This window comes from Cynocephalus volans, chromosome 10, assembly GCF_027409185.1.
Source record: "Cynocephalus volans isolate mCynVol1 chromosome 10, mCynVol1.pri, whole genome shotgun sequence".
In the NCBI taxonomy this organism is placed as follows: Eukaryota; Metazoa; Chordata; class Mammalia; order Dermoptera; family Cynocephalidae; genus Cynocephalus; species Cynocephalus volans.
In genome coordinates, this window is record NC_084469.1 from 115258402 (window position 1) to 115284063 (window position 25662).

The following is a 25662-nucleotide window of genomic DNA, read 5'->3' on the forward strand; positions in this document are numbered from 1 at the left end:
GCCACGCCCGCGCAGCTTCCGCCCTCCCTCCAGCGCGCAGGCGCGGGGGGAGCGCGCGGAGGTGACGTCACCGCGCCAGATTCCACCCCGGGAGGCGTCGCGCGGTGACGGCGTCGCCATGGAGCCGAGGGAGGGTGAGAGGCGCTGGGGGGCGGGCTGGACCACCGGGGGCGGGGCAGCGGGGGGCTCCGGGCGGCCTGTGTGGGGCTCGGGGTTGAACCCGCGGCCGGTTCAGACCCGGAATCCCGGAGGAGATGGCAGGAGGAAGAGGCTGGAGGGCCACCTGCCGTGCAAGTAGTGGGGCCCATGTGCCAGTCATCACAGCCACCCCGTGAGATCGGGGGAAACTGAGGCTCACAACTGGTGGCGGGGACAGGTAGAAACCAGTTTAACCTCAGTTGGGGCGCTAATCAGTGTCGCCTTTGACAAATGCTTTTCGAGGACCTGGCCGCTCCAGGCCCTGCTCCAGGCACTGAGGAGGCTTCCTCCAGAGCCCTGGCCCCTGGGATGTCACCCTCTAGTGGGGGAGCCTCGATGATTGACTGCAGGGTTGTCAGGCAGAGATAGTCCCCAGTGCTACTGACGCTCAAGGTGTGTGAGGCGCTAAGTCCAGGTACCACAGACGTGAACAGACCCACTCCCTCTATTGCATGTGCAGCGCCTAAACAGCACAGTAAACAGGTAATGATGAACCGTAGGATGATAATAGAGACCTGTGGAGAGGCCTGCCAGGGGCAGGACGGAGTTGTGCCTGGGGATAGGATGAATGAGACCCCAGCTGACCTGACAGAGCCCACAGCCACTGGGAGGAGTAGAGAGTTCAGTCATTTCACACATTAATATGGGTCACCTATTGTTATTTTAATGGTTTCCATGTTCTCACAGCTTTCCAGGGGCAAGGAGCTACCCTTTTATTTCCCACATTCTCTCTCTCCCTGCCAATTAGCCCATTGCTTCATAAATGGGAGTCACTTACATGTTTGTGATTAAGTGACTCTCCGGAGCAGGGACCACAATTTCTACATTTCTTGTGTCCCACGCATTATCCTTCACAATGTTGGGGGTATCCTAGGTCTTCTGAGTTGTTAGTAGAGGTGGCATATGTAATAACTTTATAATAACTGTGCCAATGTCGTTGTTTCTATTTGGAAAAAAACCCAAACAGTGAGGGACTCTGGGCCTTTAAAGGAAGGGCATCTGTCTGAGATTGAGTACTTGGTGTGCTTACTGGGGGGGGGGGGGGGGGGGGTCTAAGCTAGACCTGAAGGGAGAGAGAGGAGAGGAGATACAAAGGCCTGAAAGGGAGAGGGAGGTGGACAGATGTGTTGGGGGCAGGAAACAACAGTGGTTGAACCAGTTTTTGGAAGTGAAGGGGAGGCGAGGCAGACGAGGTGGGAATGCCCAGCAGGGGCTTTGCATACATGAGCTCACTCAACGCCCTTGACTGAGGGATCTGCAGCACTAGGGCAGCACCTTACTCATCCTGAAGGCAGACTTTCTGGCAGTGACTGAAGCTGGGCCTTGAAGAGGAAGGGTTTGCCGTGGGGACAGGGAGTGGAACACTTTCTGGCGGTGGCTGGCATGTGCGAAGCTCCCAGCAGGGAAGAATAGTCCCAGAGCCAGAAACTGCCAGTGTGGCCTCCCCAGGCCAGCAGCAGTGTCGTCTCAGCCTTCATCTCTGGAGACACATGATCCCTAAGCACACTCGAGTCTGCATTTTCAATTTCTCAAGTGGTTCGAGAAATACCAGTAGCGTTTGGAGTGGGCTCTGGCGGGCTCTAGGGCCTAGCCTTGAAGGGGCTCGTGTGCACACTTTGCCAGGAGATTTAGGGCCAGCCCTCACGCCTTAGAACTACACATAGACCTTTAAAACGTCAATGTAAAATGGGGAGGGGGAGCATACCTCAGTAGCAAAAGATTGGAAACCAGCTAATTGCCCATCAGTGTGTGCAGAATCTCACGTTCCTAATCTGGGTGTGTTTAGTTTTCATGAACATATGTAAAATCTCTGACGAGAAGAGGTTGACTCCTCCCTTCCAACTCCCTTATGCACGATTTATGTGGAGACCTTTGGATGGCCTACATTAAATAGCACTCTTCCTGGGGAGTTAGATTTGGGCACTAAATCTACTTTGAGGTTCATAGTGAGAGTATACTATTGAATAATATTACCATATACAAAATTCCTTGCTTAACAATTCACAGTGCGGGCCATGTAATAAGTTTTTTGGCAGATATGTCAGGTGGTAGATATCACAGTGACTCAAAACAAACTTCTGTACAAGGAAGAGAATATCCCTGGACCAACAAAAAACAAAAATTCAGTAAATATTTCTAAATGTGTTCATACGAATATGCTTATTTTATGGTTTTTTTCTACGTAACTGGAAACTGATTTTTATATTTCTGTACTCCAAGAGTAGCACATAGTTAATGCAAGTTTTATTAGTACTGCTGCAATCAAATAAAGTTTATTTGTTGCCTAAAAATGCATTTCCAAAGTTGGAGATAGAATAAAAGATTGTTTCACTGATAAAGAATGGTAGTTAGTAAACCAAAATAGTAGCTGGCTTACCCATCACTTAGGTTTAAGGAAGGCTTCCTTGATTCACAGCAGGAATAAACTAATCAGTCTTATTAAGACTGAATGGACTGAGTATTCAATTACAGTTCCCTGTACATCTTAACAGAGCTCGTGTGTCCAACTGAGGACTCTAGGACGCTTGGTTACAGGGTTGGGTTGTATTTTGTTCTCCTACTGCTACAAGGTTAGTAAAACTGGGTTAAATACTTGGGTTTTATTTAATTTACTCTATTTTTGGTCTTTAATAATTTGTGGTGAGTATAAAACTTATTAACCCTGGTTTTTCAATGTAGAGATCAGATCTGGTCTTGTGTGTAGAGACCTGAGAGTGTAACTGGAGCAGACATACGACACAATCTGCGCCTGCAAGCACGTGGGATTCCTTTTTACTTCATTAGTGACAAACTTTGTTGTGATAGGTGTCTCCAAACAGGACATTCGTGAGCAAATTTGGGACTACATGGAATCACAAAATGTAGCTGACTTTCCCCGACCTGTTCATCACAGGATTCCCAACTTTAAGGTACTGAAGCATTCCAGGAGTGTTTAAAAGGAAAATGAGGTATTCCTGAATGAATAACGTGAGCAAGGCAGTTTCCGCACTGTGCTTCACGGTGGAGTAGACGGGGAGCAGTGAGCATGGTGGGGATCAGAACCATCTGGCCAGGCGCTCCTTGCCTTTAGAGACAGCCCGCGTCACATTACCTACCCTTCCTTGCTCAGGGCCCTTGCCGTTCCGTGCAGGGTGGGTTGCTGTGTCTTCCAGGTGAGGTGGTGCAAAGGCTACTGTTTTCTGTTTGATACAAAGTAAAGTATTTATGCCAGCTGGAAGGGTGTTGTTGTTGTGATGCCTTTTCACAAAACTGGCCTCCCTAAGAACATTATGAGTAAGTGCGCTTGAGAGTGAAACCCAGATGCTGGCACCTTGGGAACAGATGAATGACTTGCCATTCTCTAACAGCACTGGGCCTCAGTTTCCCAGCTGCTGAAAAGATAACAAAGATGTCTGTTTATGACAGTGTTAATAGAAAAAAGTTTGCTTGAAAGAGGCAGTGTGTAGGGAAAATGAAGGAAAATGGTCAGGGCCCCTCAGCTGTTCAGAATCTTGTCGAGCATTTGATGTAAATATGCACCTGTGCTCAGGTGTTCCTTGGTTATTGTCTAATGTAATTGCCCATGTGCACCCAGGTGTCCTGGGTTATGGACTTAAGTATAAAGGACGAGTGGCTTTGATTCACTGTGCCCCTCACTCCCGGGATGCCCTCGGGGGGGCTGCTACTACCACTGCCAGATCTGCTGTAAGCCACAGTCTCTGCGGAGGAAGCTGAGGACTGAGCTTGTGTCATCTGCCAATGGCTTCCATGATCTTTCCCAATTACCTAGCATGGACCTGCATGTGAGGGGTCTGTGACCCAGTCTGTACAATGGGTTTGAGGAGTCTGAGTCCTAGCCCTGGCAATACAAATGGAAACTTAGTATAACTAAAATAATGAAAACTTTTGGCTTTAGTTATGAAATGCCTAGCCATACAATTAGCGTAGCTATTGCTGTAGCAATACACAGTGTAACACAGTTCACAATTTTCACATGCATATTTTCCTGCAGAAAAGAAAAGCGCTTCAGAAAATACACGTGCTGCCCTGCGCAGCCCGCACACTGCCTGCTTGCTTGCTTCACCCATTTGGGCTGGATTATGTCACCCCAGGCCTGGCTTCTCCAGAGCAGGCTCTGACCCTTCTTACTGTTTCCGAGATCGTCCTGTCCCTTTGAAAAACATCTTCTATATGATTTTGTTGCTTTTTAGTTTTTGTGTTTTGTTTTGTTTCAGTGCTTGTTCCCCAGGGAGAGAGATGTATGTGAAGTGCCGGGGAAAAGATGGGTTCACAGAATCATTTAAAGACCGTTCAAAATGAATGAACTGGGGCGGGGGGGTGGCTTCTGGGTTATGCTATTTCATGATTTAGGCGGTGGTTACACAGGTGTGCTTATTTTGTGAAAATTCATCAAACTGCACTCATTTTTAGAATGAATGTTTTATTTTAGTAAAAACTACATTGAGGCTAGACTAGCTTTCTCAAATCCCTTTCTACTCTGACTCCTTTCTTAGATGTTTCCTCAGGTGACTCTTAGTTGCTATCTTAGAATTAGTATGCCCATCTGTCTAGGTGTGATGCTGGGCCGGCTGCTTGGGCTGCCGTTGGCTGGAGGTCATATTGTCCGCTCAGTAACGTGCAATTGCATTTGAAACAGGGTGCTTCTCACGCTGCTGAGCACTTCCCACGTTTGCAGGCGTTCAAAATGGCCAGAACCATTAAAGTAAATCCTGACGCTCCCCAGAAAAGTGCTCGCTTCTTCGTCCTCAACGTAAGTGCAGTTCTGTTTGTTTGCCTAACTAGGGGTCTTATCTGGCTTGCCAAAACATCAAAGATCTAGACGTTTTTGCCCGAATGCAGGAAGTTAAAGTGGACCCTGATAAACCGCTGGAAGGTGTGCGGCTGCTGGCACTGCAGGTAATCCCACTTCCCCGAGCTGAGACCTGGCCACCTGGGGGGATGCATTCTCCAGGTAGATATGTGCAGTCCTTTATTTAGAAAGATGGTGTCTTTGACTCCCTCCAAAGCAGGGCATGATGGGGCATCTGAGCTTCGTGCTGTCCCTTCATTCCTTCATTTCTTCAGGTTAAATAAACAGTGAGCTACTGAGAATGTGCTGTATGCCGGGCTTTGTGCTGGGCATAGGGGTGTAGTGCTGAAAACGATACCGACACACATGTGGTCTCTGCACTCTGGTGCTTAAAGACTCCTCAGTGGTTTTGGAAACTCTAGTGGGCTTGAGAATCACCTGGGAAGCAGATAAAAATCCAGGATCCTCAGCCCCACCTGTGTGCAGGCAGTTACTAGTGATGTGCCCAGTCACAGGCCACACCTGGAGACACAGTGGCCTGTGTCAGAACGTACAGTAACTGGGTGCTTGCACAGCTTCCCAGGACAGTCCCAGGCCTGGGAACCAGTCTCTGAGTGGCACTGGGATGCTGTTTTTATCCATGCCCTGATGGTGCTTCCCAGCAGGCGGGTTTGAGAACCACTGGCTTGGGCAGCATCTGCCACTCTGGCCACATGTTGGCATCACCTGGGGAGCTCTGAAGACTGTTGGCCATACCATGTTCATGAGTGAGGTCTAGACCTTGGTAACACTTAGAGCTCTCCAGGTGATGCTCATGTGCAGATAGGGCTGAGATCCACTGAGATAGGGGATGGGCAATCCAAATAGTACGTAGTACACAGAACCTGGACATTAGAGAGGATTGAACCCAAACATCTTTATCACCCGTAGAAAAATAGCACGTGGTAATTACAACTACTTGTGTTGAAATACTCTTCTTTGTGGTTGAGAAACTTCTATGTAAGAAGGCCAAACTGCGATTTTATGGGTCTTTCATTGGTCTTGGGATATCACCTCCTGCTTTTAAACCAAAATAAACTGTTGTTTACATGAAAGGTTTTAGGAATTTTATGATTGCCTTATGGCCTAGCCTTGCATAATCTACAGAGATGTCCTAGCCAGTAGTTTCCAAACTTTCGTGTGCATCAGAATTACCTGAAGGCTTGTTAAAAGCCACATCGACGCTCCAGCCTCCACCCCCACCCCCCAGGTCTGATTGGCTTCTGAACAGGTACCCAGAGCTGCTGAGCTGTGGGCCCAGAGCGCCCACTTGGAGAACCCCTGTTCAAGGACTTGCAATAGACATTTGAGAACTAAGTAGTAGAAAAAGACTACTGATACATGATAACTAATACTAAAATATTAGTTATAATGATTACTGATCTCTTAGACTGTGATTTATTGAACAGCAAACTAGATATAAATGTTTAGTGGAGCAACGTAATTTGGTTTCAAGGTAAAACATTATCATAACTTATAGTTCTTGGTGATGAGAACACAGGGGGCAAATGAAAGTATGGTTAGAATTTTTGTGAGAACAGATCTTTGGATTTGCATTGTCAGTTTTTACCTGTAACAACTTCGAATGGCACCTAAAGTAGAATTAGCAAGTTTAGTAAACATCCTGCCTGTTCATGGTAAAGTGGTGCAGACTAGTGACTCCAAGTTAAGATTGATCACTACCCATTATTTAATTGGTTTTGCAAACAAGTGATTTCCTTGGCGCACACCAAAAAATGCTGACAATGGTAACTTGCCTTCCTGCCTGATATGCTAAAAACATATACAAGATAGTCCTATGTATAAATTTAACTTTGGAATTTATCAATTGTCTTTTCTTTAAAAGAGCAAAAAAACATTGTTGGTTCCCACACCACGACTGAGAACAGGGTTGTTTAATAAGATCACACCACCTCCTGGGGCAACTAAAGACATCTTGAGAAAATGTGCCACCTCTCAGGTAAGTGCTGGAAGTAGTGTCACCCTCCCAGGAAAGAATTGTTCTCTGCTGAGACTTCTGATGAGCTAGAATAGCATAAAAGAGCGTCACAAAATTGAAATTTATTTTTAGCATAACCAAATGAACAGAGATGTTATTCAGCAATCCTGTCATTAAGCCAGGTTTAAAAAAACTGAATAAATTGATTCCATTTTTGAATAAATGGATGCTGTTTTGTAACTCAGTTTCTGTTTTGCACCAAGTTGGCAAATTATAAATTCCTCACTAAAAAAGGAAAGGTAAAATAAGGTATCAGGTACTCTGGCGCCCTCCAGTGTTCACTTGTGGTGGCTTTTAGTTCTGTGTAGCTTTCCTTACTCCTGGCCTGTTCATCAAATCCACCCAAGCAACTGGGGAGACCGGGTGGAGTTTCCAGAACATGTTCAATTGGAAATTTTCTCACTAGTTCTAAATTAATAGTTTCTGACAATTATATCTATGAGATTTTTTTTGAATGCCTCACAATCTAATAAAACCAAAGTGTGTAAATATTACAGTAGGGTGCATTATAATGGAATTTGTCTAATGTTTTTGTTAAAGAAATAGAATGTGGCTAATTTTTTTTTTTTTTTTTTAAAGATGACCAGTAAGGGGATCTTCAGCGCCAGGCTCACCCAGTGAACTAACCGGCCATCCCTATATGGGATCCGAACCCATGGCCTTGGTGTTATCAGCACCGCACTCTCCCGAGTGAGCCATGGGCTGGCCCCCAGAATGTGGCTAATTTTTTAAAAATCCTAAAGTAAACTGTAGGTCATATGATTCCTAATCTGCGGAGAATTAAAAAAAATGGCAAATCAAAACATTCTTTTTTTAAGGGACTTACCACTTAAGTCTAATGTATAAAAATTGAATTCAGAGTTTATTGATACCCTGTCTCCTTCCAAAAATATAATTTGATGTGGCTTACAAAAATCCATGCAGTAAAGTAAAAAATATATATAAAGGAGTAAAGGAAAAATAAAGGTAGGAAAATAAGAGAGAACCCTGGTTATGGCCGGTGTTCACAAGTGCAAGCCATGTGACCCTCTGCAGTGGTGACACCTGGCTCTGTGGCTGCTCTGACATAAAGAAAACTTGGGCTCCCCACAGTGGAAGGCGTCACAGGCCAACCACTGGTGTGACTGTTGGGAGACCCCAAACTTATCACATGTACTGACCCTTTAAGTGACTTGTCATACGTCTATACTGACACTGCCTACTAGCACATCAGATGATCTGCTACTGCCAGATGTTATTCTGTAGAAGGACTGAAAGGGTACTTTGTAAACTTTACAAGATGTACTTGTAAACCTTTTATCTGAGAATCATGAACATATTCAGCCTCCCTCTTTTTTTAAAAACAGGCCTTATTAGTATAAATGGGTGTACTTTTGGTACATTTTGGTTGAATAAGTAGTATTTTAGAAGTGAGCATGCTATACGTAAAGGTAGTGGCCTCAGTACTTTCTCTGAGTAAACGTCATACAACACTTACTGACCATGTTTTATGCACTAAATACATAACTTCGGTTATCTCATTTAATTCCAACTTCGGTCCTGTGATGCAGAGGGCAGTGTCCCTATCTTACAGGTAAAGAAACTGAGGCTCAGAGAGTTTCAGCCTGCTGAGGTCCCACAGCCAAGAGGTTTCTGAACCTGGTTCTGTGGGACTCTGCAGCCTGTGTTTTAACCACTATGCTCTTCTGCCTTACAGGAAAAATGATTTGCTAAATATTATGGGATTAGCATCCTATGAATTTGTGTTGCAAGTTCCCCCTGGCCACCTTCCTGGGAAAGAAATTGTGGGAGATCTTCCCTATGATAGTTTCTGGAACTCTGGTTCTCCCAAAACGCCGCATCTGCAGTGCTGCATGGGTTTTGTTCGGGAGGTCGGTTCAGACCCTGAATGCTCTTTGATCGTCAGCTGTAAAGTGAGGAAGCAGCTGCGGGTGAAACTCTCAAATCCACGTCTGTTTGCAGGGTGTGAGGAGCTACAGTGTACCCATCGGCCTGGACTCCAGAGTGCACGTGGACTTAGTTGTGGTGGGATCCGTCGCCGTTTCTGAAAAAGGTAAGATTAGAAAACAAGAACTCTTGGATGTGACAGCTTCTCCCAAAGGTCGCTACTCTGCAAGTCTGTATTTGTCTTTTTTAAGTTGGTGGTAATTTCTGCTTTCTGGACCTTTGTCTAGTCTCCGAGGCCTGCATTTATCATTCATGTTGAACAACTGACTTGCCCTGCCCCCTCTCAGCCCCAACTCCACACCTTCATAGTATTTTCACTTTTCCTAGCAGGAATAATAAAGTGAGATAACTCTCTTCAGGTGGTGAAAGATTTTCTCTGTTGTTAAGTTCATTGGAACTGGAGCTGAATTTATTTGCAGATGTCAGTAAATAGTTGGTTTTGGAGGGACTCCAGCAAGTGGAAAAACTTGAGGTTCTAACCTTGTTATCATGGAGCAGCAGCCTCCTGCACAGCATGACTTGTCCCTGAGGCTTTCTGCGAGGCCTGCTTCTTGGCTGTGCAGCAGGTGACACAGACAGTTCTTGGTCCGTGAGGCAGGGGGTCCTTTGTGAGTAGGGCGGGTGACTGAGTCACCCATGGTGTCTCCCCTTCAGTGAGCCCTCCCTTCCCAGCCCTCACTCTGGGCTGGGATGTGGGATGTTGTCTTTCTTTCTTCTTTGCTCCTAGTATATTCCCAGTTCCAGATGCTTTATCTGTGTCATCAAGGATTGGCGCTCACAAGCACACATGGCCTGTGTGCCTCTGCATGCCAGGCGGGTGCTGCGTGGTCTCTGCCTTGGTGCACTGTGAGTGGGTGGGACTGACACAGGCTAGAATCCGGGCAGAGGAGAGGTCCACTAGCCTTGAGCAGGGTGTTTCCTCGTAGATGGCCTCAGGGCTGGCTCTTGCACCCCAGGCATTGTTGAGGCAGATGGAGCTGGGGAGGGCGCTCAGGTAGAAGAAACACGTGTACACATACCATAGCCCTTTGGTGGCTTGGGGCTGGCTTTCAGAGGCCTTGAAGCCAGGTGACAGCATTTGGGCTAGACTCTTGTCAATGGGATATCAGGAAAGGTCTCCTCTTAGAAAGATCCTCAGGAGTTTTCTTTTTTAGTTCAGAGATGTATAAAGAAGAAAACAATGTTTTGTAAATGTCATTGATGGAGTTTGGATGTGTTGTCCCCTCCAAAACTCATGTGGAAATTTGATCTCCAATGTGGCAGTGTTGGAAACTGATTGAGTCATGGGGTCGGATCCCTCATGAATGGATTAATGCTCTCCCTGGGGGAGGAGGAGTAGTGAGAGAGTTCTCGCTCTACTAGTTCCCTTAAGAGTTGATTGTTTAAAGGACCCTGGCACCTCCTCTCTGCCTCTCTTGCTTCCTCTTGCCATGTGATCTGCTCATACCCACCGGCAGCCTGCCACTTTCTGCCATGAGTAGAAGCAGCCTGAAGCCCATGCCAAATGCAACTGTCCCAGAATCGTAAGCCAAATAAACCTCTTTTCTTTATAAATTACCCGGTCTCAGGTAATTCTGTTATAGCAACACAAAACGGACTAAAACAGTCATTATCCAGATAACCCCATGTAAAATAATAAAATAGCTGTGCGTCTGTGTAGAAAATTGAAGAGCAGAGAAAGCCCCCGCCCCGCACCAAACTCCCATGCCCAGAGTTCCCAGTGTGGACATACATCTGTATCAGCAGCGTGTGAGACATGGACGTCTTATATATTTTAAGTGTAGATTTTATGTGTCCTTTTTCTACCGTCACAGAAGGGCTGACAGCATGTATAGCGCTCTGTACCTTGCTTGGTAACGCATCCCAGAGTTTTCTGCCGATCAGTGCGGGCAGGGCAAACTCCCCTTCACCTCCTTATGCTGGACAGCGCTCCTCCTACGGATGGACCGTGGTAACTTAACCGGGCCCTGACTGCTGGACCTGTTAAGTTATTTCCAGTGTTGTGTTTGGTTTTTCCCCTTATGGATGATGGTAGAGTGAAGTGCAGTCTTGTTGGACAGTCTAGGTGTGCCTTGGAGGCTATCAAGAGGATAATCACTCCTAGGAGGGGAATTGCTGAACCAAAGGGTAGATTTTAAAACTTTGGGATGTTGCCGAACTACCCACCTCTCTGGAGGCTCATTTACGCTCCCCAACACTGTACTTCTTGCCTCTTTCCCCAGGCCCTTGTTCATAGCTAGAATTATCAGACTCAGAGTGTTAGCAGTCTGGTAGTGAGCACTAGCATCTCATTTGCCTTTGAACTGCATTGAACTGTAAGTGAGGTTGAGCGTTTCTCGTACGTTTACTGCTCATATGCCTGTCTGTTTCTACGGACTTCATATCGATATTTTCCTGTTCACTGGTCTTTCTCTTGTTTCTTTGCATGCACAGTTGAGTTTTTAATTGTAAAAGTAGCACGATCAGATCTGAATCTTTGAAATACACATCAGCCATGATGTGTGTGCTCCTGGGGATGGTGCTGAGGGTACACACAGAAGCAAATTTCTGAAATTTGAAATTGGGTAACTATTGAATTGGTTACAATTCAGTATTGGTCGAATTGGGTAAATATTTAGTGCTTTTCCTCTGGAGCTTCCAGGTGAGAGGGATGTGCACGTTCAAGTTGGGAGCCCCAGGTGATTTAGTGGTCACTGTCTGGCTGCATTCTTGTCTCCTGAGTGGCTGATTTGGCTGGAGAGGCTGGTAAACCGAGGTTTGATCTTAGCTTCTCCTGTCACTTCAGGTAATCCTTTTGTGTGCCACCACCTACAAGTTATGAAAAGGTACTAGTACTGCTTAACTCGCCCCTCCCTAGGTTGAGTTGGGTAATTATGTAATGCCTTTTAGAAGACAGAGCTATATCTTCTCAAATCATGTGTCCCTGATTTCATAGTTTTATTTTCCCTCTAAGGTAAATAAATTAAAAATCTTGCTTTCAGTAGGAATTTGTCCGTAGTTTTTAAAAAACTACTCTTTCGTTAATTTTAAACGTGAGTCTTGTTAGCATAAACGTGAGCTCGGTTTCCCTTCATAACATGTTTAAAAGTTTCGGTGTTTACTTCATTATGCTTTGACTGCTATACATTTTCACTATCATTGCTCCCATCTTACACTTGAAAGTTCATCTTCGGTGGGCTGTTGTGGGGTGCCTATGGAAATTTCTATAGATGGGCCTGGGATATTGGGTTCAGGTTTCTCCTCCCGCTGTGACCTGATGGACAGTGCACTCCTTGGTGATGCCCTGGACCCCACAGAGACGCTAACTCTTGGCATTGGCTCTTAGGCTGGAGAATAGGGAAGGGAGAGGGCTACGCTGATCTCGAGTACGCCATGATGGTGTCGATGGGAGCCGTCAGCAAGGGGACGCCTGTGGTCACCATCGTCCACGACTGCCAGGTGATTCCTGTGGATGGGCAGGGTGGGACCACTGTCTCGTCCTCTGAGGGAGCCAGGGGGTGGAGAGGGAGACGCAGCCACCTTCGTGAGTGTGGGTGATCTGCTGGGCTGGATTTGCTAGGGGTGTGGCAGCTGAGCTCTGTGCAGAGGATGGTTTGGGTGCTTCTCTAGCTAGCCGAGTGCTACAGCAGACACGGCTGAGCAGCATTCCCTCCCACTCCTCTCTCTACCCCGCTTCTGTTTGGCCAGGTCATGGACATACCCGAGGTGCTCCTTGAGGATCACGACATCACAGTTGACTATATCCTCACTCCAACCAGAGTCATCACCACGGGCTGTGAGCGCCCAAGGCCAACAGGAATCACGTGGTCCAAGGTGGGTCATGGCCATGGCTGGTGCTGGCCTGCAGCTTCCAGGCTGCCCCTCTTTCTTGCTATTCTCTGTCCAGCATAGCAGCTGTCTGCCGCCCTGGTGTGGCTGTACATTAGAGTCACCCAAGGAGCTTGTGAGCAATGTTGCTCCTGAATGACAAGCTCCAGGCCTGGGCCCGAGAATCTACCTACAAATCTCTGGGACCCCAATAAGCAACCAGGTTCAAGATCTGCTGCTGTAGATTGCAGAACTGACCATCCTGCCTTGAAGCTCTGTCTGCCAGCTGCTTTGCTTCTTTGAGAGTAGTTTTCTCGTTCTTGGCTACAGGAGGTCTGCATGGCCCTATCTCATTAGTTTTTCCTTCTGTAAATCCAGATTTCTTACTGCAGTTCTGGATCTCCAGGCAGAACTAAACTGAGTGGAAGCCTGTACCAAAGGCTTCATAAGTGTTGTTATGCCTTTGTGACTGCATCTCCAGCCCAGGTACTGGCACAGTCTGCAGTAGGAGTTTGACCCCAGAAGGCAGCTCGTAGATTACAATGCTGTCTCTGCCGGCCTGCAGCCAGAAGTACTGAGGAAACGTGCAGATGTGCTTCGTGGGAATGAACCCGTTGCTCACATAAGCACGTTTGTCTGTTTTCCATTCTTAAATCCAGATCATCCAGAGTTCAAAAGTGTTCTGCCTCTGGGCATGGAAAATCAACAACATCCACCTCCGAGGATAAACACACCGCCTGGCACATTTACCGGGGCCCAGCAGGGCCTCTCCTTGCAGGCGCCTCAGGCAGGCAGTATTGGCCACCCGGGGTGTACACTCCTTCCTGGTTAACCCCTGATGAAAGCAGAGAGGAATAACATGTGTGGCCCAGAAGCAGATGGGTGGGCCCCTCCATGTGCAGCAGGAGTGCCAGGGAGAAGGTGGTCACCTCCCATCCTGAAGATTAAAATGTCCTTTGGTCTTTCATAAGAGCTTGGGTGCACCTCAGAGTTGAGGTCCACAGCTTCCCTTTTAGTGAGGCTGTCCACCAGACAGAGCAGTGAGGCTGGTGTTTGCTTAGAGCTGAGAATAGGGGTCTCAGGAAGGTTGCACAAGGGGACCAACCACAGGGAAGCTGCTGGTGGCCCTGTTGAGGCCAGCACTACATAGAGAGGGTCCACTGCAGCCCATAGTAGGAAGACTCTGGGCAGACTCTCTAGAAGGAGAGAGATGTTGGGGAACAGCCATGGTTACATTCTGCAGATTTTAACGAGAAAAATGTAAAGGCAGTAACAAATGAGGTCATTGAACATGTTAGAGGAATATAATTTCTCTCACATAAAAGAAAACCAAACTCAACCAATGCTTCCTACAGCATCGTGTGCCACGCTGATGGGTGTAGGGAAGTTGGGGCTTTCCTGCTTGTTGAGACCCCAAACTTTTTCACCCTCTTCCATGGAAAGGCTAATTGTTTATGATGCCTTGGCAAGAGTCTCAAACTTTTAACAGGCCACTTCTCATTTGGGGGCCTGTGTTCTGGGTTTTACCACGAGCTGATCATCCCTTTGCATGGATCATATGAAATCAGCAACTTTTTCTGGCCCCTGACATTTCTGTTTTAGTCTTGCTACCTGTGCAGCCAAAGTGAATTTTTATTGACATTTCTTGGGGGTGGGGGGTGGGGGGGGGGAGACATCTCTAAATTCCAGAAAAGATTTGGGATAGAGGAAGGAGATAATTCAGTGCTGGGTTATATAATACTGTCTCAAATTAACTTTTTGGTAAATACTGGTTTGTCTTTTCATGATGTCCTAGCTATACATTCTTATCATATAGGTATTAGAATCCAATAATTTAGCTCCTATCTATTTTATTGGAATATCTAGAATATATCTTCTATATCCTGTAGCTCTCTTAAATGAAGGATTTGAAATAAGTACAAAATGTGCATTTTCTTTGCTCACTTTTAATACATGAAGATTGTTCAGCATGTGATTTTCTGGCCTGTGTTCCACCTTTTCAAGGAACATGAGTCCTTCCCAAGCTTATAGACCAGCCTGATGTAGATGGATTATCTTACTATAGTCACATTAAGCAATGTGACTCCTTGTCTCACCTTCGAAGTCCACGTGAGCTTTCCTCTGCCAGTGCCTCACGATTTTAAAAATGCTCCCATCAGATGGCCAATGAGCATATGGTTGAGCTTAGAAAGTGCAGTGTCACCACGTAGTAGCTACAGCTGTAGGACAACCTCCGGCACACTCTCCAAGCTGCCTTGTTTGATAATCTGTAAAACACAGATGCTGTCAGTACTGACCTAGGGTTGGTGTTAGACAGTGCATGTAAAATGTGTAGCCTGGTCCTTGAAAGCGTTAGCTGTCATCATCGTCATTGTCACAGATGCAAGGTAGAGTTGATAGTAAACATGAGAAATCTGCCTGGACACTCTTGCATGATTCTTCTTTGTGCTGTGGGCTAAGTCCTTTCAACAGTGCTTCTGGGGAGTTCACAGAGCCAAGACGGGGTCCTGCACATGTTTCTCCATGACTGTGGATTGGCACGTGGTGTACCTATACTGTCTCTCAGTGGAGGAGGAGGACAGTGACACAGTGACCTGAGTCTCCAGCCCCTTGGGTGCTGCCTGCCACATTGCCCACGAGTGCACAGATGCTGTACAGATGCCTCCCCTCAGGAGCTGATGCTCTTCCTCCCTTGTCTGTCCCCTCCCCTGCAGCAGAGGAGAACCGGTAGGTTGGGTAAGGGCTGGAAGAAAGTGCAGCCCAGCACCCCACACCTTGTCGGAAACTTTGGGCAGGAAGAGCAAGAGAGGCACAGAAGTAGTCAACGGGGAGCCCTGCTTTTCCTTCCTTCTTCTGGAAGGTTCATCATCACCTCTGTCCACACGGCCCCTTCTGTCTCAGGGTGGCCACCTCGCCTACTCACCTGTAGAACCCAGGGGACACTTGGACATGTCCAAGCCACAAGATGCCTCAGTCACCAGCCACACCAGCCCCAAGACACAGAACTCCCTGAATCCCTAGGGACACCAAGGACCTCTGCAGGCTAGAGGCTGTTATCAGAGTGCTGGGCATGGAAGTTGGAGCATGGTCCTGGACCCTGGGCAGTTTGGCCAGCTCAGGTGATCCTCTGGCATCCTGGGGACATAATCCAGATGTCCCTCCCTGCAGGTGGCCATGTGTAAGATGATCTATGGCAGGTTGAGAGCCATCTGCTTGGATGCCTCGGCTATGTGCAGTAGCAAATTGTCAAAGTCCAAAGTCCCAGACCTGCTAGTGTCGGGCAGCCCCAGCCCAGTGCCCACCCTGGTCACAGGGGTCTGTGCGCTGAGGCCCAGCTAGCTCCCTGGGCTGGGGGGTACCTGCATCAGACACTTAACACAAAGAAGCAAAGCTTCTGCCTGGGGCGTGTGGCCGCCTGCTAGACCCAAGTGAGCAGCCAGAAGGCAGTGGCAGAGGTGATCTTTGTGAGGCGAGACCTAGGCCTGTGACCAAAGCCCTCCCAGCCCCATTTGGTTAGACTGGGGGGTATGCCGTGCTCCTCTTGCCCAGTGCGGATGGCTGGACCTGGACATAAAGACCCAGCCACGCCTTTTTTATCATTTTCTGGAGAGGTTGAATGAGATGGAGGGAAGGTAAAATATTTATTTTAGGAATACCCTGGAGGTAGAGGAACGGGGTGTGGCTTCAGGCTCCAGAGACACAAGTACACTGATGTGGAGGCCAGCCTGGTGGGCCAGCATGGAGATGCAGGAAGGAGGCCTGGGCACCATCAGCCATGAACCAAAGGACTGCTTGGCCTTCACCCAGTGGAAGGACTCTTAGTCACACATGCATCTTTATTTCCCACGGGAATTGCCAGAAACGGATCATTGCTGATTACAGAGGAGTCACTGTGGACACCAGAGACCAAAATCTGGACAGGTGACTGTCTCAGGGCAACTCATTTACTCATTTAAGAAAGTTGCATTCTGCCAGGGCCATTCTCATGTTTAAACTCAAAGAAATGATTTTGTAGCTTTCAGAGCACAGCCCATTCATCACCACGTGGCCTGTTGAGGAGGGCTGTGCTCGCATGGGCACAATATGCAGCATTGATTTACAGACACTCCAGAAAACAGGGTTGGGTGCCAGGGCTGCCCCTGGGAGCAGCAGTCTTAGGACACTGAAGCTCAATTTCAGATCCTGTATAAAAAATTGTTCTCTGGAAGTAACGTTGACCAACTGGGAACTGGCACCCACCTACAGCTGGGCCAGTAAGTTAAGAGGGCTGATGGCTGCTTTTATTTAAAAAGAATTATTATACTTGACCCAGTAATTCTTCTTCTAGAAATGTGTCCTAGGGAAATATTTTAAATTCAGATAAAGATTTATGTGTACTCACGTATTATGCAGTGCCTTAAAACAGGGGGAAGGCAGCAATTTAAATGCATAAGCCTTTTAAAGACTATATGATGGCATGAGAAATGCTCATGGTATAAAGTGGAAAAGCACAGTATAGAATTGTGTATGCTTGATTTGTAATTGTATTGTGCTCACTATGTTAAAATATGCGGAGAGAAAACACTGGAAATAAATACATCAGAATATTAACCGTAGTTATCTCTGGGAAGTAGGATTTCACCTTTATTTCCTACTTTTCCCCCAATAAGCATATGTTTTACAATCAACAATATTCAGTGGAGAAGATAGTAAATTTGATAAACATTTTCCCAGGTAGACATTCTGCCCAGTGCAGTTGAATCCAGCCACACAGCATTAAGGTACATAATATCTGTCCTCAGGTGGTAAAAATGAGAATCAAAAACCAAAATCGCTACATATGCACTGGTTCTTAGAATTTGTGTGCACACATATGTATGTGGGCGACACTGGAATACGTGTCTGTGTGAACTGAGCCACATAGCTGTTCCTCTCCAAGGGGATGATGCCCCGCATTGGCAACTAAAACAAAAAGCTGCTGGGCTCTGAGCCAAGCAGGTGGGACACGGCCACCCCATGGACCCAGAGGTAACACGAGCCAGACGGGAGCCACGGCATGCAGACAGAAGCTAGCGTTGTGCAGCAGAGGTTCTAAGGTGCCCCTGCTGTCCCTCAGCACTGCCAGTGGAAGCATGATGATAGGGTTTTAACCTTGCGGAGCCTTTTTCTACTGATTGACACCTGGATCAAGAGAGCCAGCGGAAGTCTCACAGCGTGGTGCTGGTACCAGAGATGACACGTCCTCTCGGCTTTCCCTGCTCTTCTGTGCTGAGCGTACTTATTCGGCAGGTAACTATTTCACCTTGGCCATTTAGAAGTATCTAAAAACATTTTCATCCATAAACGATAAGCTTTCGTCTCATGCAAGAGAAGTAGGCATTTTTATAGTGGTTGAATTTAGCACTAGAAATACTTATGGTGTCTCTGTTTAGCTTTGCCAGTAGCTGCTTGAGCATACTAGCATTTTAGAACGAGAGATTTAAAAATCATCTCTCCTGGGCTCCTAATCTTCTGATCAAGTAAAGTGAGATCGAGAAAGAAAAGCAACTCATCCAGAGGTGTAAAAGTAGAGTGCGGCCGACTGAAGACTAGAATTTCTTTTGCGGTTGGCAGCAGATGGCTTACAGACAGGTTCATAACAGCATGTATTTCTAGTTTTTTAATTTAATCTTTAAAGAGAACTATATTTATGAATGACGGGCATCTGTATGCTTCAGCGCAGAGAGATTGTAGCACAGAAAAGAAAGTTAGAATTGCTTTATTGCTAATTTTTTTGAGAATGGAATGATTAGTTACAGAAGGGCAAAAATATTTTTTTATGTTTGATTAACAAGCAGAATCTTTCATTTCACACTGCAAATTGACAAAATGTAACAACGGTTCCTAATTGCCAGCCAGGAAAAACAGAGTCACGCTGCCATGGACTCGTCCGGGGTGTGGCCGTGCAGCATGCAGCTAGCTTGCAGGAGGCAGTTTGTCAGCTGTAGTACCACAGTGGACTGGGGCATCCAGCTGGCTGCAGGCATGGCCTGCAGCTGGGAAGTGGCAAAGCCACTTCGTGATGAGGGAGGTTTCCTATTTAGGACTTGCGAAGGAGCGAGCTGACGTGAAGCTTCGTCATTCCTCACCCAAAAGCGCATTGCTCTTATGGAAGGCAGCGAGCTGTGTGAGAGGGGTGCATTTGGGCACTTCCATTCTGAAGGCCCGCCTGCAGGTGCCAGTGTGCCAGTGCTGCAGATTTCCACTTAGTTCATGACGTGCGGCCAAAACATCTCCATTATTCTTCAGCTGATTATAGTTCGTTCGTGTGCTGGCCCAGGGTAAAGTAGCCTCCTGTGATGTGTGCAGAGGATATGTACCACAGGAAAGAACAGAGCAAAAAGACAACCTACAGAATGGGAGGAAATATTTGCAAACTATGCATCTGACAAGGGATTAATATCCAGAATGTACAAAGAACTTGAACAACTGAACAGCAAGAAAACAAATAACCTGATTTAAAAAACAGGCAAAGGAGCTGAATAGATATCTCTCATATGAAGATATACAAATGGCCAACAGACATATGAAAAAATGCTCACCATAACTCAGCATCAGGGAAATGCAAATCAAAACCACACTGAGATATCATCTCACCCCAGTTTAGAGTGGCTGTTATCAAAAAGACAGAGAATAACAAATGCTGATGAGGATGTAGAGAAAAGAGAACCCTCCTGCACTGCTGGTGGGACTGTAAATTAGTGCAGCCATTTTGGAAAACAGTATGGAGATTCCTCAAACAACTACAGATAGAACTGACATATGATCCACCAATTGCACTGTAGGGTATATACCCAAAAGATTGGAAATCATCATGTTGAAGGGATACCTGCTCTCCCATGTTTATTGCAGCTCTATTTACAGTAGCCAAGAGTTGGAATCAACCTAAATGTCTATGAACAGACATCTGCATAAGGAAAATGTGGTATATACTCAATGAAATACCACTCTGCCATAAAAAAGAATGAAGTTCTGCCATTCTCAGCAACATGGATGAACTTAGAGAAAATTATGTTAAGTGAAATAAGCCAGGCACAGAAAGAGAAATACCACGTCCTCACTGATAAGTGGGAGCTAAAAGAAAGAAAGAAAAGAAAGAAACAATCACAGTAATACATTGAACTTTCGGAAAAAAAAAACAGAACCCTGGTTATTAGAGGTGGGGGAGTGGAAGGGGGTTAGCAAAAAATTAGTTAAGGGTCACAAAGATTGATTACATTTTGTAAACATGAGTATACTAATTATCCTAATTTGATTACCACATATTGTACAATGTATGATAATTCAATTCTGTACTCCACAAATACATATAACCAATTATGTTAATAAGAAAAACTGTCAAAAAAATTTTTAATGGATTTTTGCTACAAAAACTTAAGTGTGGAGCCTTGCCCTGGCCGGAGAACACTTGCTTCTGCCGTAGGGAACCTTGAGGTACCACTGGACACACACAGACAGGAGTTATAGTAACATAGGCCAGTGGACCATGATGTGGCAACTCCAGGGGGCCCATCAGAAGTGCAGTGTTTACCAGAAGGGTGCCCCCGTACCCCTCCCCCACAACCTTCCAAGATGCTCTGGCCTTGTGGCTCCTGCTGTGCTCAGTTTAGTGACACTTAGTTCTTCTGGATAAGCACACAGACACACATTTTGTCTTGTAATGGCAGTTTTAAATCTTATCATCCTTTCTAAATACCAGTTCTAGGGACTTAAGAAATCCTTGAAAATTGCATTATGTCCAGTTTAAATCTGTTTTTAAATATTCCAGAAGAAGACAGAACTCTTTGAGAAGGTAGAATATGAGAATGGAAAGGAGTTTATTTGGTTGGACTTAGGTCATCTTTGAAATTAGGCCTCAGAGCTGCTGTGATTCTGGTCTGCAAGTTAGTCTCCTTGTGGCGAATCAGCTCAAAAGCATTGTGGAGGGTCACATGGAGGAAACGTTCCTTTTGGTAAGAAAGAGCAGTTACGTGTTGAGCTGTGTCCATGGCACAGATGTGAGTTTTCTTTTTTCCTTTGTGTCTCAACAATGGGAAACGTGAAAAGGAGCAAGACTCTTTGCAAAGTTTTCCTAGGGCACCCTAGTGTCATAGCCATTCCCAAGACCAAAGCAGGTGCCTGCACCTGCCAAGGCTTCTGCCAGGGAGCCAGAGCAGTGTCGTTACAGAGGACTCTGGCCCAAAGAAAAGGTTTGGCATGAAGCGGAGATTATTTTCTACTTAGCACTGGGTGAGAGAACCAGATATTAATTAAAGAGGATTTAGAGCCTTTAGGTTTGTGAGAAGGCTCTTGACTGTTCTCCGACGTTCATGGTTTTTCCATCTCACTCTAATGTGTTGATTCCTAACCTGATACCCGTGCACCGTTTACAGTTTGGAGGTCTATGAATAGTGTTTGGCGACCCTAGGAAATTGTACACAAAATCGCAGGTGAGTCCTTGGGCGTGAACCCCAGTCCCTCATAAAGGTCTCTGTCACCCTGCCAAGGATAGGAACAGTTACTCTGAGTTACATATGATTCTGAATATAATATGAACATCGATACTAGTTCAACTATTTAGTATTGTAGAAAATGTGTAATTGTCTAACTTGTGCTAATCTGTGTTCAGGTAAATCCATCTGTGGGAAGCCCCATGTTTGGACCAATGCCTGCCCCTTGGTAAACGTGCTCATATCTAAGCGTTGTGACCAAAAGAAAGGTGAAAAGCATCTGTAAAGGATGAGAATTGCCAAAAAGACTAAACAGGATTTGTCTGTTGCTTTTCTGCCCAGGCACAGTTGTTCAAGCTTAACCTGGCTAGTCCTGACCCATACAGGCAGCCCCCCGCAGTGCAGATTGCCCCACTGCATGGAGCCCTCAGGGCTTCACCATTGAAGTGGCCTCAAGCTGGTTCCAGGCTGCTCGGGTGGGATCAACTATTTGAGACTGTTCTTGCAGGCAGAAAACTGCCTCATATGCTTGGACTCCTCTACCTTCTCCTCTCTTGCAGGTTCTCAGGAGATATTTGTTGATCAATTAGATCAATCTAGATAAAGCCAGCAATGTCCTTTGTATACCACATCCCGTACATTGACACTTAAATTTTGTGTAGTGTTTGTTATTTCATAGCTTTGTTACCCATTGCTAGAAAGTGTTTTCAAAGGTAGCATTCTATTTCAGACAAGCCTTGTTTCTGCATTGAAGGGTTTGATCACAGAGATTCCTTCAGTGGAGAGAAGACCCTGTGTCCCTATTAAAGACCTCATCCCACTCAGAGGCACAGGTGGGGTGCAAGAGCAGGTATCGAGGCAGAAACTCCCCATTATCCTGGGGGGCACTTAGGGGAATTGCCATCTGTGACCCTGTAACCCTAACGCTAGCAACCTTAGGTACCTCTTCTGGGTAGGAGGCCCTGCCGAAGTTCCCAGCTTCAGTTTTCTACTTCCTGGGTCTCGAGGAAAGTAGAGGCCCATTCCTGCCCACTGCCATGGCATGTGGGGTGGACTTTACACAGTAGCTCCACTGAGTCTGGGTTTCACTTAAGTGGGGGAAGGGGGGTCACAGCTGCAGGCTGGTGAGGTCTTCTATTTCAGACAGCGGGAGTCCCCCTTTCCACATTGCCAAGTTGGACCGCTCTGCATCCCATCCGTGTGTGCTGCGGGTAGTCAGAGATTCCCATGTGAGTGTGCAGGGCACATGCTCCTGGCATGCCTTTGCCCCTATTGGACCCCCTGAGAATAGCCAGAACTGCTTTACTTTTTCAGATCAGCCGTGAGATGATGGAGAAAATCCCAATACTGAGAACCCTCCGTGACCGAGAGAAGCAGGCTGGGAAAGATGTCACTCTTCAGAATGAGCACTGGAACCTTCTAGAATCTGGCAGCCAGCGAACAGCTCCCCCGAGTGCTGTCAGACCACCCCAGGATACATCCCAGCCAGAAGCTGATTCTATGGGAGCAGCCCGTGGCTGCCTGCAGAGGGAAGAGGCCCCACCTGCTGCCACTGTGTATGTGGGGAACCTCCCCCGAGATGCCCGCGTGAGTGATCTGAAGAGGGCCCTCCGAGACCGTGGCGCAGCGCCCCTACGGCTCACCTGGCAAGCGCCACAGTGCAGGGCCTTCCTCCACTACCAGGACCCAGCCTCAGCCCAGCAGGCCATCTCCTGCTTGCAGGGCCTGCGCCTGGGCACCAACACCTTGAGGGTGGTGCTGGCCAGGCACCAGAGGGACAAGTGACCTGACAGGCATCCATGGGCAGCAGAGCCATGCTGGACAGGTACACTGTTGCCATTGCCAGCCGTCTCTTACATGTGACAGCCCGCCGCTTGGGGTTCCTATGGGACAGGAGTCCTGTGTGGTGGGATGTGGCGAGCTGCTGCTGGCTGAGCTGCCGCTGTCTGAGCTGCCGCTGTCTTAGCTGCCGCTGTCCCACCTCTCCCTGGGAAGTCCCAGCCTCAGGCAGTGCTGCATCTCCAGATGGGCAGGGGGCTAGTACATGATGCACTTCACAGCACGCGGAGGCTGCAGAGTTGGTTTGTTCAGATTCTGGAGTTTTTTGCTCCTTGCACCTGTTTGACTGTGTTAGCTGTGCCAGTTTCTCTGGAGGGACAGCAAATTAAACATTTTAGAGGACTGAGCAACGAACACATGCTAGTAAATGGTGATTTAGGAGTTGGGGGATGGGGTAGAAGAAGATGGATGAAGGATCCTGCCCACGATAGGCCCTGGCAGGGACCAGGCAGGGAACAGGGGAAAAACCAGAGAAGCATCCTCGTGCTCCATGATCCTGGGCTTGGCATGACTGGAGGGGAAAGCCAAGTCGCAAAAGCCCAAATGGCTCAGTCCCCAGGTTATGAATTGCTCATCACAGCTCAGTCCTGGTGTCACATGGGGGGAGCCGATGAAATGGGGACCCACAATGGGGTGAGACTCGCCATGGTCCCCTAGTCTCCTGCTTCTGAGGGTGAACACTCTCAGCTCTGGCCACAAGGCAGGAAGGTCTGTCTCGTGAGAGAGGCCGGCGCTGGGAATGAGCCCTGTGCCAGCTGATGTCCTGTTCACACGCGCACACGTGCCCAGGGCCAGTGTTTTCTGGACTCTTTTCTCCAGTTCTGTGTTTCTAAAAAACAAGCTGGATTTTGGCAGAACTGTGCTTCTCAATGAAAGTGCTTTTGCAGTTGATGCTAGGCAAGTCAAATAAGCATTTAAGTGGAGATTTTTTTTTTTCCAAATGTAAATGTGTTGGAAATTTTAATTGTTTTAGCCAGAGGGTCTTACTAAGTATATTTGAAGCACATTATTATGCCTCAAGAGGGCAGGCCTTGCATGTGCTTTAAAGAAAATGTTCTCAGGATGCTCATTTTTCCCTTTGCAATAGCATTTTAAAACGACGATACTGTGGAGACTTCAGAAAGAAAATCTGTTCTTAGACAGATTTGCTTGTGAAATAGACGTCTTTTCCAAGCTGTCTCGAATAAAATGAGAAGGATGGAAACAGGTGTGTCACAGCCTGGCCCCCAGGCCTCGGCCTGGCCCTGTCCTTGGCCTGACACTCGGTGTCACAAGCCAACTCTGACCCCCAATCCTCAGTGGCCACCTGGTCACCCTCAACTCCTCATTCTGCTTTTTCCCATTTTTCCAGGATCGTTCTTGTACTTGAAAGATTCTCTTAGTTTTTGTTTGCTTTATTGTTGATCTGCCACTGTTAGAACAGCAGCTGCAGGAGAAGAGAGAGTAAGTGTGTCTGTCCATCAGCTGGAGTCACTCAGGACAAACGTGGGATGTGAATGGGCCCACGGGAGCCGAGAGATTGGGAAGCTGCATCTGATCCCACTATTTGAACTCCTGGATCCAGTCGTGCCTGACTCTACCCCGACCCTAGGACTGTAGAGTTATAACTCAAGTTAATAAATGATCACTCTCGGGTAAGCCAGATTCCTTGGATTTTCTGTCACTTGCAGCCAGATATATTGATATACAGGTAAATTGAAACTGTCATTTTTATATTTATGGAAAATAGTGTAAGAAAAGCTAGAGACCAAGTGCCTGAAATATAAGTACCCCAAATGTGTCTGTCTGCGGACCTTCTCCTGTCCCGGCCTGCCTCGGGGCCCGCAAGGGCAGCTGCTCCCATGGCTGCCTCGGGGCAGCACTCCCAGGACAAGGCTAGGGCTCGCGGCCGCTTTACTCCCGGGCCCATGAGCCCTCGTTAGTGTCTCGCTGTGCAGTTCACACAGGGGTAGGAGGGAACTGGCAGAAAAAAACCACTTGACAAGTGCTGAGAATGTGCAGACCCCTTCTAAATGTCCCCTTGTGTATTTGCCTAAGTGGCGGAGTGGTTTGGCCCGTGGATGGGGAGGACACTGGTGCAGGATCTGGAGCTTTGCAGTTTCCCAGAGGCACACCTTTGACTTTGCGATAAGGAGCACTGGCCTCCAGGATCCCAGAAGCCCCAGGCCTCTCCGCGGTCCCTGCTCCTGGGGTGTGAGCCGTGGCTGGCAAGTCATGTGCCTGCCCAGGTTCACTTCCTTATCTCTGCACAAAAGTATTGAACTCAATGAGTTCTAAGTCCTAATAATCTGTGTTTCTTTTGAGGCTACCTGGCCACCACCACTTAGACTTTTTTCTGTTTATAACAGTAAACTAATCCATTCTAGAAACTTCTGAAGATGAGAAGTATAAAGGAGAAGCACCACTCAGGCCACCTGGACATTGCCCTCATTTTTTTCCAGTCTGCCTTCTATGCAGTTCTAAAACACAGCTCAGATTAACACCACGGGCTTCAGAGTCCCACAGACATGGCTCTGAGCATGAGCCTGCACTGTGCAGTGTGGCAGGTGTGATGTGGCAGGGTCCTCGACTCACTGGACCCCCACATGCTCGTCTTT

The 25662-nt window shown here is 47.1% G+C and overlaps 1 protein-coding gene across 3 annotated transcripts; it reads left to right on the top strand.

Annotated features, from left to right (window-relative positions):
• Nucleotides 1-69: 69 nt before the first annotated feature.
• MTHFSD (methenyltetrahydrofolate synthetase domain containing) lies at nucleotides 70-24684 on the top strand. 3 transcript variants are annotated; one of them, XM_063111511.1, is made up of 8 exons: nucleotides 70-134; nucleotides 3004-3107; nucleotides 4835-4948; nucleotides 6873-6986; nucleotides 8988-9078; nucleotides 12298-12410; nucleotides 12660-12785; nucleotides 22541-24684. In XM_063111511.1, the coding sequence occupies exons 1-8, from the start codon at nucleotides 119-121 to the stop codon at nucleotides 23009-23011; spliced, it is 1149 nt and encodes a 382-aa protein (XP_062967581.1). In that variant the 5' UTR covers nucleotides 70-118; the 3' UTR covers nucleotides 23012-24684. The 3 variants fall into 3 exon arrangements, with proteins under 3 accessions (XP_062967581.1, XP_062967582.1, XP_062967583.1); XM_063111512.1 differs by lacking the exon at nucleotides 4835-4948 and adding an exon at nucleotides 4981-5094; XM_063111513.1 differs by lacking the exons at nucleotides 70-134; nucleotides 3004-3107; nucleotides 4835-4948 and adding an exon at nucleotides 8722-8896 and having other exon boundaries at nucleotides 6901-6986.
• The last annotated feature ends 978 nt before the right edge of the window (nucleotides 24685-25662 follow it).

Bases quoted from the DNA above. Each gene is read 5' to 3' on its own strand.
- MTHFSD (XM_063111511.1), top strand. The intron at 3,108-4,834 runs GTACTGAAGCAT...CATTTGAAACAG, and splicing joins ACAGGATTCCCAACTTTAAG to GGTGCTTCTCACGCTGCTGA. The intron at 12,411-12,659 runs GTGATTCCTGTG...CTGTTTGGCCAG, and splicing joins CCATCGTCCACGACTGCCAG to GTCATGGACATACCCGAGGT.